General features: G+C 35.4%; 1 protein-coding gene across 7 annotated transcripts in view; it reads right to left on the bottom strand.

Moving 5' to 3' along the window:
• DIAPH2 (diaphanous related formin 2) overlaps window positions 1–15,387 on the bottom strand; it is a 1,060,012-nt gene that overhangs the window by 481,692 nt on the left and 562,933 nt on the right. For all 7 annotated transcript variants that reach the window (XM_049107608.1, XM_049107607.1, XM_025431781.3 and 4 more), the window contains one exon: window positions 3,458–3,587. In XM_049107608.1, the coding sequence (XP_048963565.1) occupies window positions 3,458–3,587 (130 nt within the window). The remainder of the gene's footprint in view (window positions 1–3,457; window positions 3,588–15,387) is intronic.

Raw genomic sequence — 15,387 nt, 5'->3', positions numbered from 1 at the left:
CTACTCAACTGAAATAAATCCGATTGCTATACCATGCAGAAAAGATATTTATGTTATCAAAATGGATACTTGGGTTCCAAAAATCCCAAAACATAGATAAGTTATTAGTAGCCATACAATTGTTCTCTAAATGTAAGTTATAGGGGCACCTGTGTGGCTCAGTTGATTAAGCACCCCACTCCTGATTTCAACTTGGGTCATGATCTCAGGGTTATGAGACTCAGCCATGTGTCAGGCTCCACGTTCAGTGGAGAGTCAGCTTGAGAATCTATCCCTCCCTCTGCCACTCCCCACCTGCTCTCTCTCTCAAATAAATGAATAAATCTTTAAAAATACAAATATAAGTTATATAATTCAATCATTAACTTAATTAGTTTCATATTATTGATATCCCTCTAGTTTGAAAAGAAAGGTACATTTTGCATTTTTTTTTTACTTTTTATATTTTTGAAGGTGATCATTTCACATCAATACAGTCCATCATCAAATAAAATTGATTATATAGTACTGATCTATTTGTTTTTTGTTGGATGACTATATACATGCTATGTACAGTACACAATGTGATTCAAACAAGACTGAACATATATTAAGCCAACAAGACAAGTTAGACTGAAATACCAAGGAAAAGTATTTAACTATAAATAAAAGGTAATTGGCTTGACCTTTTACCCTGGTTTTTTGTTTTCTGTTTTTTGTTTTTCCCTATAGACTAAATTCCAGAGTACTTCCTCCTAGGGCTTTAGTAGCAAAACATTCTTTTAAAAAATGGATTCCAAAAAAAAAAAGAAAAAAGGTTCTAAACAGGGATTTGACAAATGAATCAGTTGTCCTAGAGGACAGGGCAGGAGAGATTTCTAGGCATGGGATGCAGCATGAAATCACACACAGAGAAAGGATTATCAGAAAGGAATAAAATGGCTCAAGAGAAAATATCTTGGCACACTGAAATGAGAACTAGGAGGAAATGAAAGAGGGATGCAAGCAGGTGGAATGCACTTAAGAATTTCAGTTGAGACTGAATTTCATAGGGGAAAAAAAAGAACTAGTCAAAATAACTTGAGAGTGGGGATTGCTGTGCCTCTAACAATGATACAGAGGATTTCTGGCAACAGTCTTTTGAAAACACTGGCAGGAAGAATATAGAAAAGCAGAAATGATCAAAATACAACAAAGGAATTTTGCTCATAAAAGAGATAGGGAGAAAGAAGTTGGTGGTACTATAAAATAAAAATATGAAAGTATTTACCAAAATCCCAGACACAGGAAAAATGATTATCCCCTTCTAACAAGACAATAGCAGCAACTACAATATCTATAGTAGTATGTCAGATATTATGATTAATACTACTAATAAAGATAGTAGTATAGCAACAACTATATGTCTACAGTGTGCTAGGCCTTTTATTCAATGCTTTAAACATGTCATTCAACTCAGATGATCTTCTATCATTTTCATTTTACAGATGAGGAAACAAAAACTTAGAAATTTAAATTACTAGCTCAAGGTTACAGAACTAAGAAGTTATACAGCTAGGATTATAACTTTGTAATATCTAACTAAGAAGGCTGTGCTCTATTGGCTAACTTCATCAATAGCAGTAGTGACTAAAAGTATGTATGAAATTATAGACATAGATGAACTAGCATTTAGACTTAAGAAATCAAAGCTGATTTAAGTTTCACTCTATATTTCATTAGAGTTGTTCCAGATTATTTTGACCAAAAATGTTTATCAGATATAGTCTTGTAAAGTATCCTCAATGTAAGAACTAATAACCTAAAAATTAGGAATTAACAAAATCAATGTAAAATTGACATCATTTTATTTAAAAATATTCTTTTTTTTTAAAGATTTTATTTACTTATTCATGAGAGATACAGAGAGAGAGAGAGAGAGAGAGAGAGAGAGAGAGTCAGAGACACAGGCAGAGTGAGAAGCAGGCTCCACTCAGGGAGTCCGATGCGGGACTCGATCCCGGGACTCCAGGATCAGGCCCTGGGCCGAAGGCGGCACTAAACCACTGAGCCACCTGGGCTGCCCAATTTAAACATATTCTTGATACACTTATCAAAATCTTTCTGAAACTGAATCTACATTTTAAACAAAATTTAGAAAAAATTCTGTTAAAGGGAAATCAAAAACTAGTGATAGCACTGAAATGATCTGATTTCAGAACTGTCCTTATTTGTGACATTTCTCATATTTCCAAATTTTCTAAATGTTAATATTATTCCACATTAATTACAGGTTAGTAAATATGACTCTAATCACAAATGTGTTTTGTGAGCTGAAATCAAGAGTTGGATGCTTACCCAACTGAACCACCCAGGTGCCCTGACCCCTGAATAATATTATACAAATAATATTCTGGGTTCTATAGACATACATTTTTCTCCTCTTCAATGAACACTAACAGGTTTGTATGGTTTGTAATAAACTTGGGAAAGATATATGCTCTTGAGTCTTACTGAAAGTCCTCAGAGTTACAGAGAAATGGAATTCTACAGTGTAATTTCAAATATAAGATTTACAGCATAGTTTCCTTACAAGGAAGGAACATGTACTTCTCTATGTATATAATCTCAACTTCAAAAAATGTTTTCTTGATCCTTCCTCCTTTCTTTCACTTTGTAACTTCTTACAAAAGTAGACAATATTCACCAACCAACAAAGCAAATTAGCTCAAATTAAAACCTTGGAGATACTTTTGTTCCCTCTCTCTTGTTCTCCACGAGTGCCAACTCCCATCCATTCTAGTCCTTCAATGATGCCCTGCTGCCTACCACATCAAGACCAGACTACTTAGCATGACACTGAAGTCTCTGAGATGATATTACAGCTCCAACCCAACAGTCGACCACTCTTCTATCCATCTGCCACTGTGCTTTGCTTATATTATTTGCTCACATGCCTTTTTTCCATGTCCATAAAAATATTATGCTCATGCTTCACCCTTTGGCTTCTTTCTTCTCTTATCTATACATTCAAAAGGAACTTTTTCTCTCCTCTAAATTACAGTATATTATCTGTTTGTGTAGCACTTCTCATATTCATCCTTATTTTATAAAGTATGTGTATATATGTTTTTTCTTACCTTCTAGATTTTAAATACATCCAAGCAAGAACTGTCTCACAATAATTTTGATTTCATCAAAAGCCCATGGTATAGTCCCTTTGCAAACAATATACACTTAAGAGTTTATGAAATGAATGAATGAACATACTATCTGATAAGAGATGTGAAAATTTCAATAACCCAGCAATGTTAAAAAATAAAGTAAAAAATGGGTCATTAAATGTACTATATTATCAAATATAAGCTAAAGGAAACTATCCCCTTGCTTTTTGAGTATCAGTAAACAGAAAAAATACAATTAATGTTTATTTAATCTTATCATTTAAAATATAATACTCAGGAAAGAAGTAGTCTCAAAAGAGTTACTTATCAATTACCTTTGCTTGCACTTTCTACATGTTCCAGTTCTTCAGGAAATTTCAGGATATCCCGGTATTTTTCCTCACAAATTTCAGCAATAAAATGCAAGAGAGTTGTTTTCTGATCTGCTGACTTAGTATCTCTGATCTGGAATGAAATACAGCATTTTTAGTATATTTTGGGTAATGTAAATATAAACTTCATTCTTAAACAAGTGAAATGAATGAATTCAATTTATTACAAATGATTTAACATTTTTTAAAAATGAAGGGGTGCCTGGGTGGCTCAGTTGGTTAAGCGTCTGACTCTTGGTTTTGATTTAGGTCGTAATCTCAGGGTCATTAGATTGAGCCTCCTGACAGGCTCCATGCTCAGTGTGGAGTCCATTTGAGATTCTCTCCCTTTCCTTCTGCCCCTCCTCTGCTCATGCTCTCTCTTTCACTCTCTAAAGTAAATAATAGAATCTTTAACAAAATTTTTTTTAAGTTAGGCGTAAGCTTCCTAATGGGGTCTAGCAACAATGCTCTAGATTTTAAAAGGAACACCATTATTTTAAAATACAAAAGATGACCAAAATCAGCGAAAGTTTAAATTTTATATACATATTTTAAAATGCCTGTTATTATGGCAAAATGAACTATACTCTGAGAAAAGAGTATTAATTTAAGTATTGATAATTATAGGCAAAGTTAATGTGTTTATATTATCAGCATTTGTACATTGCTTTATCATAGAAATTTATTCTTAGAAGCTAGAATTTTTTGTGAGCTTGTATCTACTTGTAGCCCGTATTGATGAAAATTAATATTAAAAACTACATTTGACCCTCCTTTACTTGTATAGGCCATCAAATAAGAAAAAAATGAAAAGTTCTTATGCTGATTTATAAATAGAATCTAACCAAACAATTGTGATAATATATATTTTTTCTACTTATGGTATTTTCTTTCAAAGAGATACTTTTAGAAAACAGATGTTATATTTAGAATGATAAAAATCTTTATAGGACAAAAAAATCTATGGTGAAAATCTAAGTGTTTTCTTTAATATAAAACTCATACTAGACTAAGCTGCAAAAGAAATCATGGATTTGCCTACAAACAAAGGATAAAAATGGAAAAGAGTATTATGTTTTTCTCATTCTATTTGGTGTTTTAATTCTATAATCCTGAAATGATGGGTTTGCCCACTGTTATGCATACTGATTTGGGGTTTTTAGCTTTAAGGATTACTCTGTTTAGAATAAATTCTTCATAGACAGGTTTATGAAAAGGCTGTGGAATATACTTAGGTAATTAACACAATTTTTAAAAAGATTTTATTATTTGCACGAACAGGGGGAGAGGGAGAAGGAGACTGGATGTCGGGATTGATTCCAGGACCTGAGATCATGACCTGAGCTGAAGTCAGATGTTTAAGTGACTGAGTCACCCAGGTGCCCCCAGAATATTTATTTATTTATTTATTTAAAAATTTTATTTATTTAAGAGAGGGAGAGAGAGGAGAGGCGTGCAGAGACACAGGCAGAGAGAGAAGCAGGCTCCATGCAGGGAGCCCGATGTGGGACTCGATCCCCGGTCTCCAGGATCACGCCCTGGGCCGAAGGCAGCACTAAACCCCTGAGCCACCCGGGCTGCCCCAGAATATTTAATACCCACTGTTTTAGTGACTAAGAAAAGAAATTTACATTTAAATCAATCAGACCCATACTGAATCTCTTTTGTACTATAGCTATTTAACAATCATTTTACTCTATCTCTTTCTCTCAAAGGAATAAATAAAATCGTTAAAAGAGTTTTCTTTTATCATGTCCACATGATATGGAGAACTTAAAAGAAATACGGTTAAGGCTCTAAAGAAACACCCACAGCAGAAATGATGTTGACAGTTCAGATGGTCACAAGTCACAGTGATTTCTCAGAATTTCTGGGATTACTTTAACCACAAAGGTGAAACATTTAACATTTCGCATTATCTTTTTATTTATTTTTTTAACTTATTTTCTATTGGTGTTCAATTTACCAACATACAGAATAACCCCCAGTGCCCGTCACCCATTCATTCTCACCCCCCGCCCTCCTCCCCTTCTACCACCCTTAGTTCGTTTCCCAGAGTTAGGAGTCTTTATGTTCTGTCTCCTTTTCTGATATTTCCCACACATTTCTTCTCCCTTCCCTTATATTCCCTTTCACTATTATTTATATTCCCCAAATGAATGAGAACATATAATGTTTGTCCTTCTCCATTGATTTTCTTCACTCAGCATAATACCCTCCAGTTCCATCCACGTTGAAGCAAATGGTGGGTATGTCGTTTCTAATGGCTAATATTCCATTGTATACATAAACCACATCTTCTTTATCCATTCATCTTTCAATGGACACCGAGGCTCCTTCCACAGTTTGGCTATTGTGGACATTGCTGCTAGAAACATAGGGGTGCAGGTGTCCCGGCGTTTCATTGCATCTGTATCTTTGGGGTAAATCCCCAACAGTGCAATTGCTGGGTCGTAGGGCAGGTCTATTTTTAACTCTTTGAGGAACCTCCACACAGTTTTCCAGAGTGGCTGCACCAGTTCACATTCCCACCAACAGTGCAAGAGGGTTCCCTTTTCTCCACATCCTCTCCAACATTTGTGGTTTCCTGCCTTGTTAATTTCCCCCATTCTCACTGGTGTGAGGTGGGATCTCATGGTGGTTTTGATTTGTATTTCCCTGCTGGCAAGTGATGCAGAGCATTTTCTCCTGTACATGTTGGCCATGTCTATGTCTTCCTCTGTGAGATTTCTCTTCATGTCTTTTGCCCATTTCATGATTGCATTGTTTGTTTCTTTGGTGTTGAGTTTCATAAGTTCTTTATAGATTTTGGATACTAGCCCTTTATCTGATAGGTCATTTGCAAATATCTTCTCCCACTCTGTAGGTTGTCTTTTAGTTTTGTTGACTGTATCCTTTGCTGTGCAAAAGCTTCTTATCTTGATGAAGTCCCAATAGTTCATTTTTGCTTTTGTTTCTTTTGCCTTCGTGGATGTATCTTGCAAGAAGTTACTGTGGCCAAGTTCAAAAAGGGTGTTGCCTGTGTTCTCCTCTAGGATTTTGATGGAATCTTGTCACACATTTAGATCTTTCATCCATTTTGAGTTTATCTTTGTGTATGGTGAGAGTGGTCTAGTTTCATTCTTCTGCATGTGGATGTCCAATTTTCCCAGCACCATTTATTGAAGAGACTGTCTTTCTTCCAATGCATAGTCTTTCCTACTTTATTGAATATTAGTTGACCATAAAGTTGAGGGTCCACTTCTGGGTTCTCTAATCTATTCCATTGATCTATGTGTCTGTTTTTGTGCCAGTACCACACTGTCTTGAGGACCACAGCTTTGTAGTACAACCTGAAATCTGGCATTGTGATGCCCCCAGCCCTGGTTTTCTTTTTTAAAATTCCCCTGGCTATTCAGGGTCTTTTCTGATTCCACACAAATCTTAAAATAATTTGTTCTAACTCTCTGAAGAAAGTCCATGTTATTTTGATAGGGATTGCATTAAACATGTAAATTGCCCTGGGTAACATTGACATTTTCACAATATTAATTCTGCCAATCCATGAGCATGGAATATTTTTCCATCTCTTTGTGTCTTCCTCAGTTTCTTTCAGAAGTGTTCTCTAGTTTTTAGGGTATAGATCCTTTACCTCTTTGGTTAGGTTTATTCCTAGGTATCTTCTGCTTTTGGGTGCAATTGTAAATGGGATGGACTCCTTAATTTCATTTTCTTCAGTCTCATTGTTAGTGTATAGAAATGCCACTGATTTCTGGGCATTGATTTTGTATCCTGCCATGCTACCAAATTGCTGTATGAGTTCTAGCAATCTTGGGGTGGAGACTTTTGGTTTTTCTATGTAGAGTATCATGTCATCGGCGAAGAGGGAGAGTTTGACTTCTTCTTTGCCAATTCGAATGCCTTTAATGTCTTTTTGTTGTCTGATTGCTGAGACTAGGACTTCCAGTACTATGTTGAATAGCAGTGGTGAGAGTGGACATCCCTGTCTTGTTCCTGATCTTAGGGGAAAGGCTCCCAGTGCTTCCCCATTGAGAATGATATTTGCTGTGGGCTTTTCATAGATGGCTTTTAAGATGTTGAGGAATGTTCCCTCTATCCCTACACTCTGAAGAGTTTTGATCAGAAATGGATGCTGTATTTTGTCAAATGCTTTCTCTGCATCTAATGAGAGGATCATATGGTTCTTGGTTTTTCTCTTGCTGTTATGATGAATCACATTGATTGTTTTACAGGTGTTGAACCAGCCTTGTGTCCCGGGGATAAATCCTACTTGGTCATGGTGAATAATTTTCTTAATGTAATGTTGGATCCTATTGGCTAGTATCTTGTTGAGAATTTTTGCATCCATGTTCATCAGGGATATTGGTCTGTAATTCTCCTTTTTGGTGGGGTCTTTGTCTGGTTTTGGAATTATTGTGATGCTGGCCTCATAGAACGAATTTGGAAGTACTCTATCTCTTTCTATCTTTCCAAACAGCTTTAGTAGAATAGGTATGGTTTCTTCTTTAAACGTTTGATAGAATTCCCCTGGGAAACCATCTGGCCCTGGACTATATCATAATTAAAGGATCTATCCAACAAGAGGACTTAACAATCCTCGATATATATGCCCCGAATGTGGGAGCTGCCAAATATATCAATCATTAATAACCAAAGTGAAGAAATACTTAGATAATAATACACTTATACTTGGTGACTTCAATCTAGCTCTTTCTACCCTCGATAGGTCTTCTAAGCACAACATCTCCAAAGAAACGAGAGCTTTAAATGATACACTGGACCAGATGGATTTCACAGATATCTACAGAACTTTACATCCAAACTCAACTGAATACACATTCTTCTCAAGTGCACATGGAACTTTCTCCAGAATAGACCACATACTGGGTCACAAATCGGGTCTGAACTGATACCAAAAGATTGGGATCGTTCCCTGCATATTCTCAGACCATAATGCCTTGAAATTAGAACTAAATCACAACAAGAAGTTTGGAAGGAGCTCAAACACGTGGAGGTTAAGGACCATCCTGCTAAAAAGATGAAAGGGTCACCAGGAAATTAAGGAAGAATTAAAAAGATTCATGGAAACTAATGAGAATGAAGATACAACCGTACAAAACTTTGGGATGCAGCAAAAGCAGTCCTGAGGGGGGAAATACATCGCAATACAAGCATCCATTCAAAAACTGGCACGAACTCAAATACAAAAGCTAACCTTACACATAAAGGAGCTAGAGAAAAAATAGCAAATAGATCCTACACCCAGGAGAAGAAGAGAGTTAATGAAGATTTGAGCAGAACTCAACGAAATCGAGACCAGAAGAACTGTGGAACAGAGCAACAGAACCAGGAGTTGGTTCTCTGAAAGAATTAATAAGATAGATAAAATATTAACCAGCCTTAGTGAAAAGAAGAGAGAGAAGACTCAAATTAATAAAATCATCAATGAGAAAGGAGAGATCACTACCAACACCAAGGAAATACAAACGATTGTAAAAACATATTATGAACAGCTATACACCAAAAAATTAGGCAATCTAGAAGAAATGGACGCATCCTAGAAAGGCACAAAGTATCAAAACTGGAACAGGAAGAAATAGAAAACCTGAACAGGCTAATAACCAGGGAGGAAATTGAAGCAGTCATAAAAACCTCCCAAGACATTTTGCATTATCTTGCTGATCTACCTAATACTTTCAAGTACTACAAAGTTAAAATGACACAATTTAAGGACAAACTACAAGAACAAACAGCAATAAAACCTCAAGGGCAATTTGTGTTAAGTAAGGCTTGTGCTCTAGAGGAATCAATGGGGGGTTCACTTTTCTAAAGAAAGGTGTTTACTTGGGATTACAGTGTTACATATTTATAAAGTGCCTCAATTTCAGAGTAGGTTAGATACTACAATTTATGAGAAAATTCACATTTTCTTTTTTTTTTTTTCTTAGAAATTACCTGAATTCCTAAATACTAAAAACATTAGGTGCTTAGAGAAAATTGATGGTACATCTTCCTCAAAGGAAAGAGAATTGAACTATATTTTATAAACTCTGTGGAGACTATACAGACACACACACCATGATCACCACTAACAACAACAACAATAAAATCCCACCCAATTTTTCAGGACACCAAATTGTACAAATATGTATATATTTTAGGTATTTTAAATGCGCATGGCCAATACTGGAGAGGAAAACACAAAAACAAAAAAAAAAATAGCATTGTGCTCATATGTCAAATTTATGAGTGATTTAAAAACTAGCTTTTGGCATGCATTCTTATGAATACTTACTTTTCAGAAACAGATTTTAATTGATATATATTTATTCAGAATCAGGTCCATTAATTTAATTTCTATTAAGAAATTTAGTGGAGTCAATGGTTACATTCCAAAATGATAAATGAAACATAACATTTCAGCTAAATAAATATTTGGTATCTGTTGAAATCAGGGAGTTGCAGACAACATGGATATACTTAAAAAAAATAACTGGGTATCCCTGGGTAGCTCAGCAGTTTAGCACCTGCCTTCGGCCCAGGGCATGATCCTGGAGTCCCGGGATCAAGTCCCATGTCAGGCTCCCTGCATGGAGCCTGCTTCTCCCTCTGCCTGTGTCTCTACCTCCCTCTCTCTCTCTCTGTCTTTCATGAATAAATAAATAAAATCTTAAAAAAAAACTTTAATATTTCCTTCAAAGAATAGGCAAAAACGGACAAGTGCCTGTTTTGTCAAGTTGAGGAATACCTTAGTTGGTATGAGAGACAAATTGTTGAAACTGTATTGCAATATTTATTTTTAAAATAATTTCATACAGAGAGTCTATTTTAAGGTTTCAAATTGGCAGGGAATAACCGTGACAAATATGTGGTCTTTTTAATTTTTCTCTATATGTATGACCCTTAGGGCAATCATTTTAAAATAAATATATACTATTAAAATACAGGGGAAAATAATTTTTGGCTTATTATATTTACTTTGCATTATCATATCTTAAGCCTCTCTTACTACATCTAAACCATTCACACATTATGCACTGTCTCTCTCAGGACCTACTGTGTTGTTCAATGTCAACACAGAAGGCAACTAAGAACATTCACCTTTATCAATTCTAAAGGTTAATGGCATTTATCCAATAATTTACTCTTCAAAGTATACTAGCACGATATATACAGCTCTTAGGGTAATACAAAATAATCTAATCTGAGTATGTACAAAATCACTTTCAAAGTGTTTGAATTAGTTTATTAAGAAAGAAAAATTGATTTCCATTTGATATCTGGTTAACTCGAAATTATGTTAATTTTACATTAACATCAAATATTCCATTAAAACTTGTCCAGATTGCCTAAGTCTCAGTAGTGGCTATACTGTCAACATTTCAAGGTTTGCTTCCATTAGGAGCCAAGTGCCTTTTGGAAACTCTGCCTTATGCTTTCCCTGTCTTCCTTTCACCAGCCATAGTTAGGCAGCAGTATGAAAAAGATGAAAAAGATATATGACTTCTCTTTATAAGACACAAAATGATGAAAAGTATACCCTACAATCTTATGTCTTGCATATATTTCCACATAATAAAAACACAAACAGCAGTTCCAGAAATTGGAAATATCTGAAAGAGCTAAAAATGTTTTATAATATCTTAATAAGCTGTTATCAAATAATAACAATAAAATAAGAGTAATTCACTTATATTCACTGATATAGCACCATCATTTAATAAACCATAGTCTTATTTTAATTGTAATCATCTGACCAAAAAGATGTTACACGTCAAGATTAATAACTGAATTTAATAGGTAATTGCATGTACCTATTCTTTAGTAACTTTCTGAAATGGTACATGAATATAAAATACCTTTAACAGAACAACCATTATATCTATAGCAAATTCTGATAGTTTATCTTTTTTCTAATAAATATGAATGCTGTATTATGAGAATTGATATTCACATTTGACATGTTCCAATACATTTCCAACACTATAGGTTAGGCAGATAGCAAAATATCTGAATAATTAGTTGCTGTGTAAAATATTTTTTTATTTCAAACACTTTCATTCAAGCCTGAAAAATCTAGTCTTTGCCCTGTTTTTGAAATTAGGTGGTTTTGAGCACACAGAAGCCAGCACACAGCCAGAGAGCCTGAGACAACAACATTTTAATCATCCATGTGAGTCACACTCTATCTTTTTTGTGAAGGACCCCTTCTGTAGGTAATTTTCCCCTCTGCTGAGACTTAAGCCTATTTCTCTTTACTCTGTCCTCTGTGGGAAATGAAAATAACTGGTCACTATCCTATGTATAACCACTTCTTACAGAGTGAAAGCTCTCTTATGCATCCTGTTCTTTAAACTAAACCATTTTAGTAAATTTAACCTCTTCACACAGATCTTAGTTTTCAAATGTTTAATTCTGAAAAGATAATAAGAATCCACTTAAAGTTTCCATTACAAAGTCTCCCCTCATCTACTAGAAAATCATACAAACTTCTTGGTTTTGCATATAAGGCCCTTTGTGAGCTGGTCCTTGCCTACTTTTCTAATGTCTCTCCTGCTGCTTTGTGATGCATGCCCATCTCTTTGGTCTGATTACAGATGATGAACATACCATGTAATGCCATACCACTGTGCTTTTGCACATCTTGCTCTCTCTCTAGACTTCCTTCCCATCTCCCTGTTTTTCTTCTATTTACCATGTGAATACCTACTCATATTTTAAGACAACTCAACTACCACCTTCCATCTGGACACTTTTCTATCTTATTAATAATTAATGCCTTTCTTTTGAGCTGTGTTCTTTCACTGTAAACATTTTAACACAGTAGTTTTTTTTTTCAGATTTTATTTATTTATTTATTTATTTATTTATTTATTTATTTGAGCTAGAGAGAACATGCGCATAAGAGGAGGGAGGGGCAGAAGGAGAGAAAAATGGGAGAAGCAGACTTCTTCCTGAGCCGAGAGCCCAAAGCCAGGGCTTGATCCCAGGACCCTGAGATCATGACTTGAACCATAGGCAGTTAACTGACTGAGCTACCCGGGCACCACACACAGTAGTTTCTTCCAGGCAATATGAGTTTTTTCAAGGCTAGAGACCTTGTTTTCTTAATATTTTTTATTCACAGTACCTAGGAGAATGCTACAACATACTAGGTAGGCAATAAATTTTTCTGACTTAAGATTTTTTTCTCCACATAAGTTCCCACTTGCATGGGTATAAGAGTAATACTTCTATATTAAACTCTTTTCATGTGTGTGTATGCATGTGTGTGTACATACCCATACATATACAGAAAGTTTGACTTATTAGGTTGATGTTTCCAGAACACCATATTTGTTGAGAGTTAGGTAACAGTGAATGCCAGAATAAAATTATATTGTGTTGCTCAGGAAATGGAACAACATATGGTTATAAGGGGAGGCAGGTTAGGAGCAAAGAAAATATGAATGTAGAAGTACATTCAGTGATCCACTGTAAGGACTGTGCTGAACAATAAGGATCAGAGATAGATGATGCATGGTAACTTCAAAGCCTCAGGGAGCTGAGAACTTAGGAAAAACAAAATTATACAAAAAAGAGATGACATATGGAGTAATTTGATGGCAAATGTCAAGGACTGGTAAAATTAGAATAATAACTAGGATATACATAAAAAAGGCAAAGAACAAATTCAAGACATATTGTAAAGACAAACAGGATTAAGTCATTGAAAAACTATCTGGAATGAGAGAAAGGGAAAAATCAGAGTTTTAAATTCTGGTTATTAAAAGAATGGGTGTATCATGTTAGTAACAAAGAAAGTCATGACTTGTGAATGAAGCAGCTTTTGGAATAAGGTGATAGTTCATTTTTTTAAAGATTTTATTTATTTATTCATGACAGACAGAGAGGGAGAGAGGCAGAGACACAAGCAGAGGGAGAAGCAGGCTCCATGCAGAGAGCCTGACATGGGACTCGATCCCAGGTCTCCAGGATCACACCCTGAGCTGCAGGCGGCGCTAAACCGCTTCGCTACCGGGGCTGCCCTGATAGTTCATTTTTTAAACATAAGTGGTAACTCTGTGGAGATAATCTATGAGAAGGTAGAATAACATTCCATTTTCTCTACCTCATTTTGTCCTATATGATTCAACCTACATATGCTTCTTAAAACTGCATATGACCATGGCACTCTCTTCCTTCAATAAATCTAATGGTTCTTTACAACTTATATAATAAAGTTCAAATTTTTAATCAGAATAATTACTGAAGACAGACTTTGGATTCAGACAGATGAGAGCCTACTTTAACTTCTTGTCTTCACAAAGAGTAAGTTATTACCATAACTTGAAAGTCCTTCAGTGATCAGGACCCATTATCACCATGATAGTGTCTCTAGCTATATTATTTCTTACCATGGCCTTCAACCATGCTTGCTTCCTAGCTCCCTGACTTCACCAGGCATGTGTCTTACTCAGAGCCATTGCTGGTGCTTTCTATTTGCTTGGAAAGTTTTACTTTTACTCACTTACATGGCTAGCTCCTTCATTCATTAAAGATTTATACTCAAAAGTCACTTTCTCATTCTACAATTATAATCTACTCTTTTACAGTGAAAGAAAGTGGTCCAGTTTTTTTTCTTTTGCATGTAGTTGTCCAGTTTTCCCAACACCATTTGTTGAAGAACCTATATTTTTTGCTTTGTATATTCATTCCTCCTTTGTCAAAGATTAATTGACCATATAGTTGTGGGTTTACTTCTGCATTTCCTATTCTGTTCCATTGAACTGTGTGCCTATTTTTATGCCAGTACCACACTATTTTAATTACTACCACTTTGTAATAGAACTTGAAATCTGGAATGGAGATACCTCATTTTTTCTTTTTCAAGATTGCTTTGGCTAATCAATGTCTTTTGTGGATCCATATAATTTTTTTAAATCTCAAAACATCCATATTAGTTGGTTATTAATATACCCATTTCAGAGATTAGGGACAAGGTTTAGAGTGTTTAGGTAGCTTCACCTAGATCACACAGCTAGTAAGAGCTAGCACCAGTAAACAACATGGTAACTTACAAACACTTGGCGTTTAATACATACTAGACTGAATTAAGTGTCATGGGTGATTAAGAAGGTATGCTGGGAGCAGCAGTAGTAGGGAAAAGGGTCATTCATGGAGAATGGTACTAATGAGCCTTTCTTGAGTTCCCTGAACAAATTCTTTTTGTTTTCCTAGGGTGATTTATACATACTTTAGTTACAGCATTTATTCCAAAATATTCTATTTACAAATCAGTGTCACCTACCAAATTGTGAACTTCTTAAAAATCAGGACTATACTGAGGTGTCTGGGTGGCTCAGTCAGTTAAGTGCCTGGTCAGGTCATGATCCCAGGGTGTTGGGATTGAGCCCTGCATTGGGCTCCCTGCTCAGCAGGGAGTCTGCATCTCCCTCTCTCTCTGCCTTTCCTCCCATTTGTGTGCTCTCTCTCTAAAATAAATAAATAAAATCTTTTTAAAAAATCAAGACTATATTAGTTTTGTTCAGTACATGTCTGTTGAATTAATAAATGTTTTAGAGAGGCCAAAGATAATTAGGACTGAACTGATGATTAGAGAAGTCTTTGGTGACCTTCAAGCACAGATTCAGTACAGTATTGGGGTACAAAATTAAAAACAATGGATAGCCAGAAAGAGAAGCAATGTGTAAGGTAGGTTATTCAAAATACTGACTGTGGATGATAACTAAATCAGAAATTCTGAGGGTGGTGCCCATCAATCTGCCCAGATACCAATTTGATATTGATATCACCTCACATGTTAGAATGGCTAAAACAAAAAACACAAGAAGCAACAAGTGTTGGCAAGGATCTGGAAAAGGGGAACCCTCTTGCACTGTTGATGGGAA

Source organism: Canis lupus, chromosome X, assembly GCF_003254725.2.
Source record: "Canis lupus dingo isolate Sandy chromosome X, ASM325472v2, whole genome shotgun sequence".
Lineage (NCBI taxonomy): Eukaryota > Metazoa > Chordata > Mammalia > Carnivora > Canidae > Canis > Canis lupus.
The sequence above is the reverse complement of the archived record's forward strand: the minus strand, read 5'-3'. Positions and strand labels throughout refer to the sequence as shown.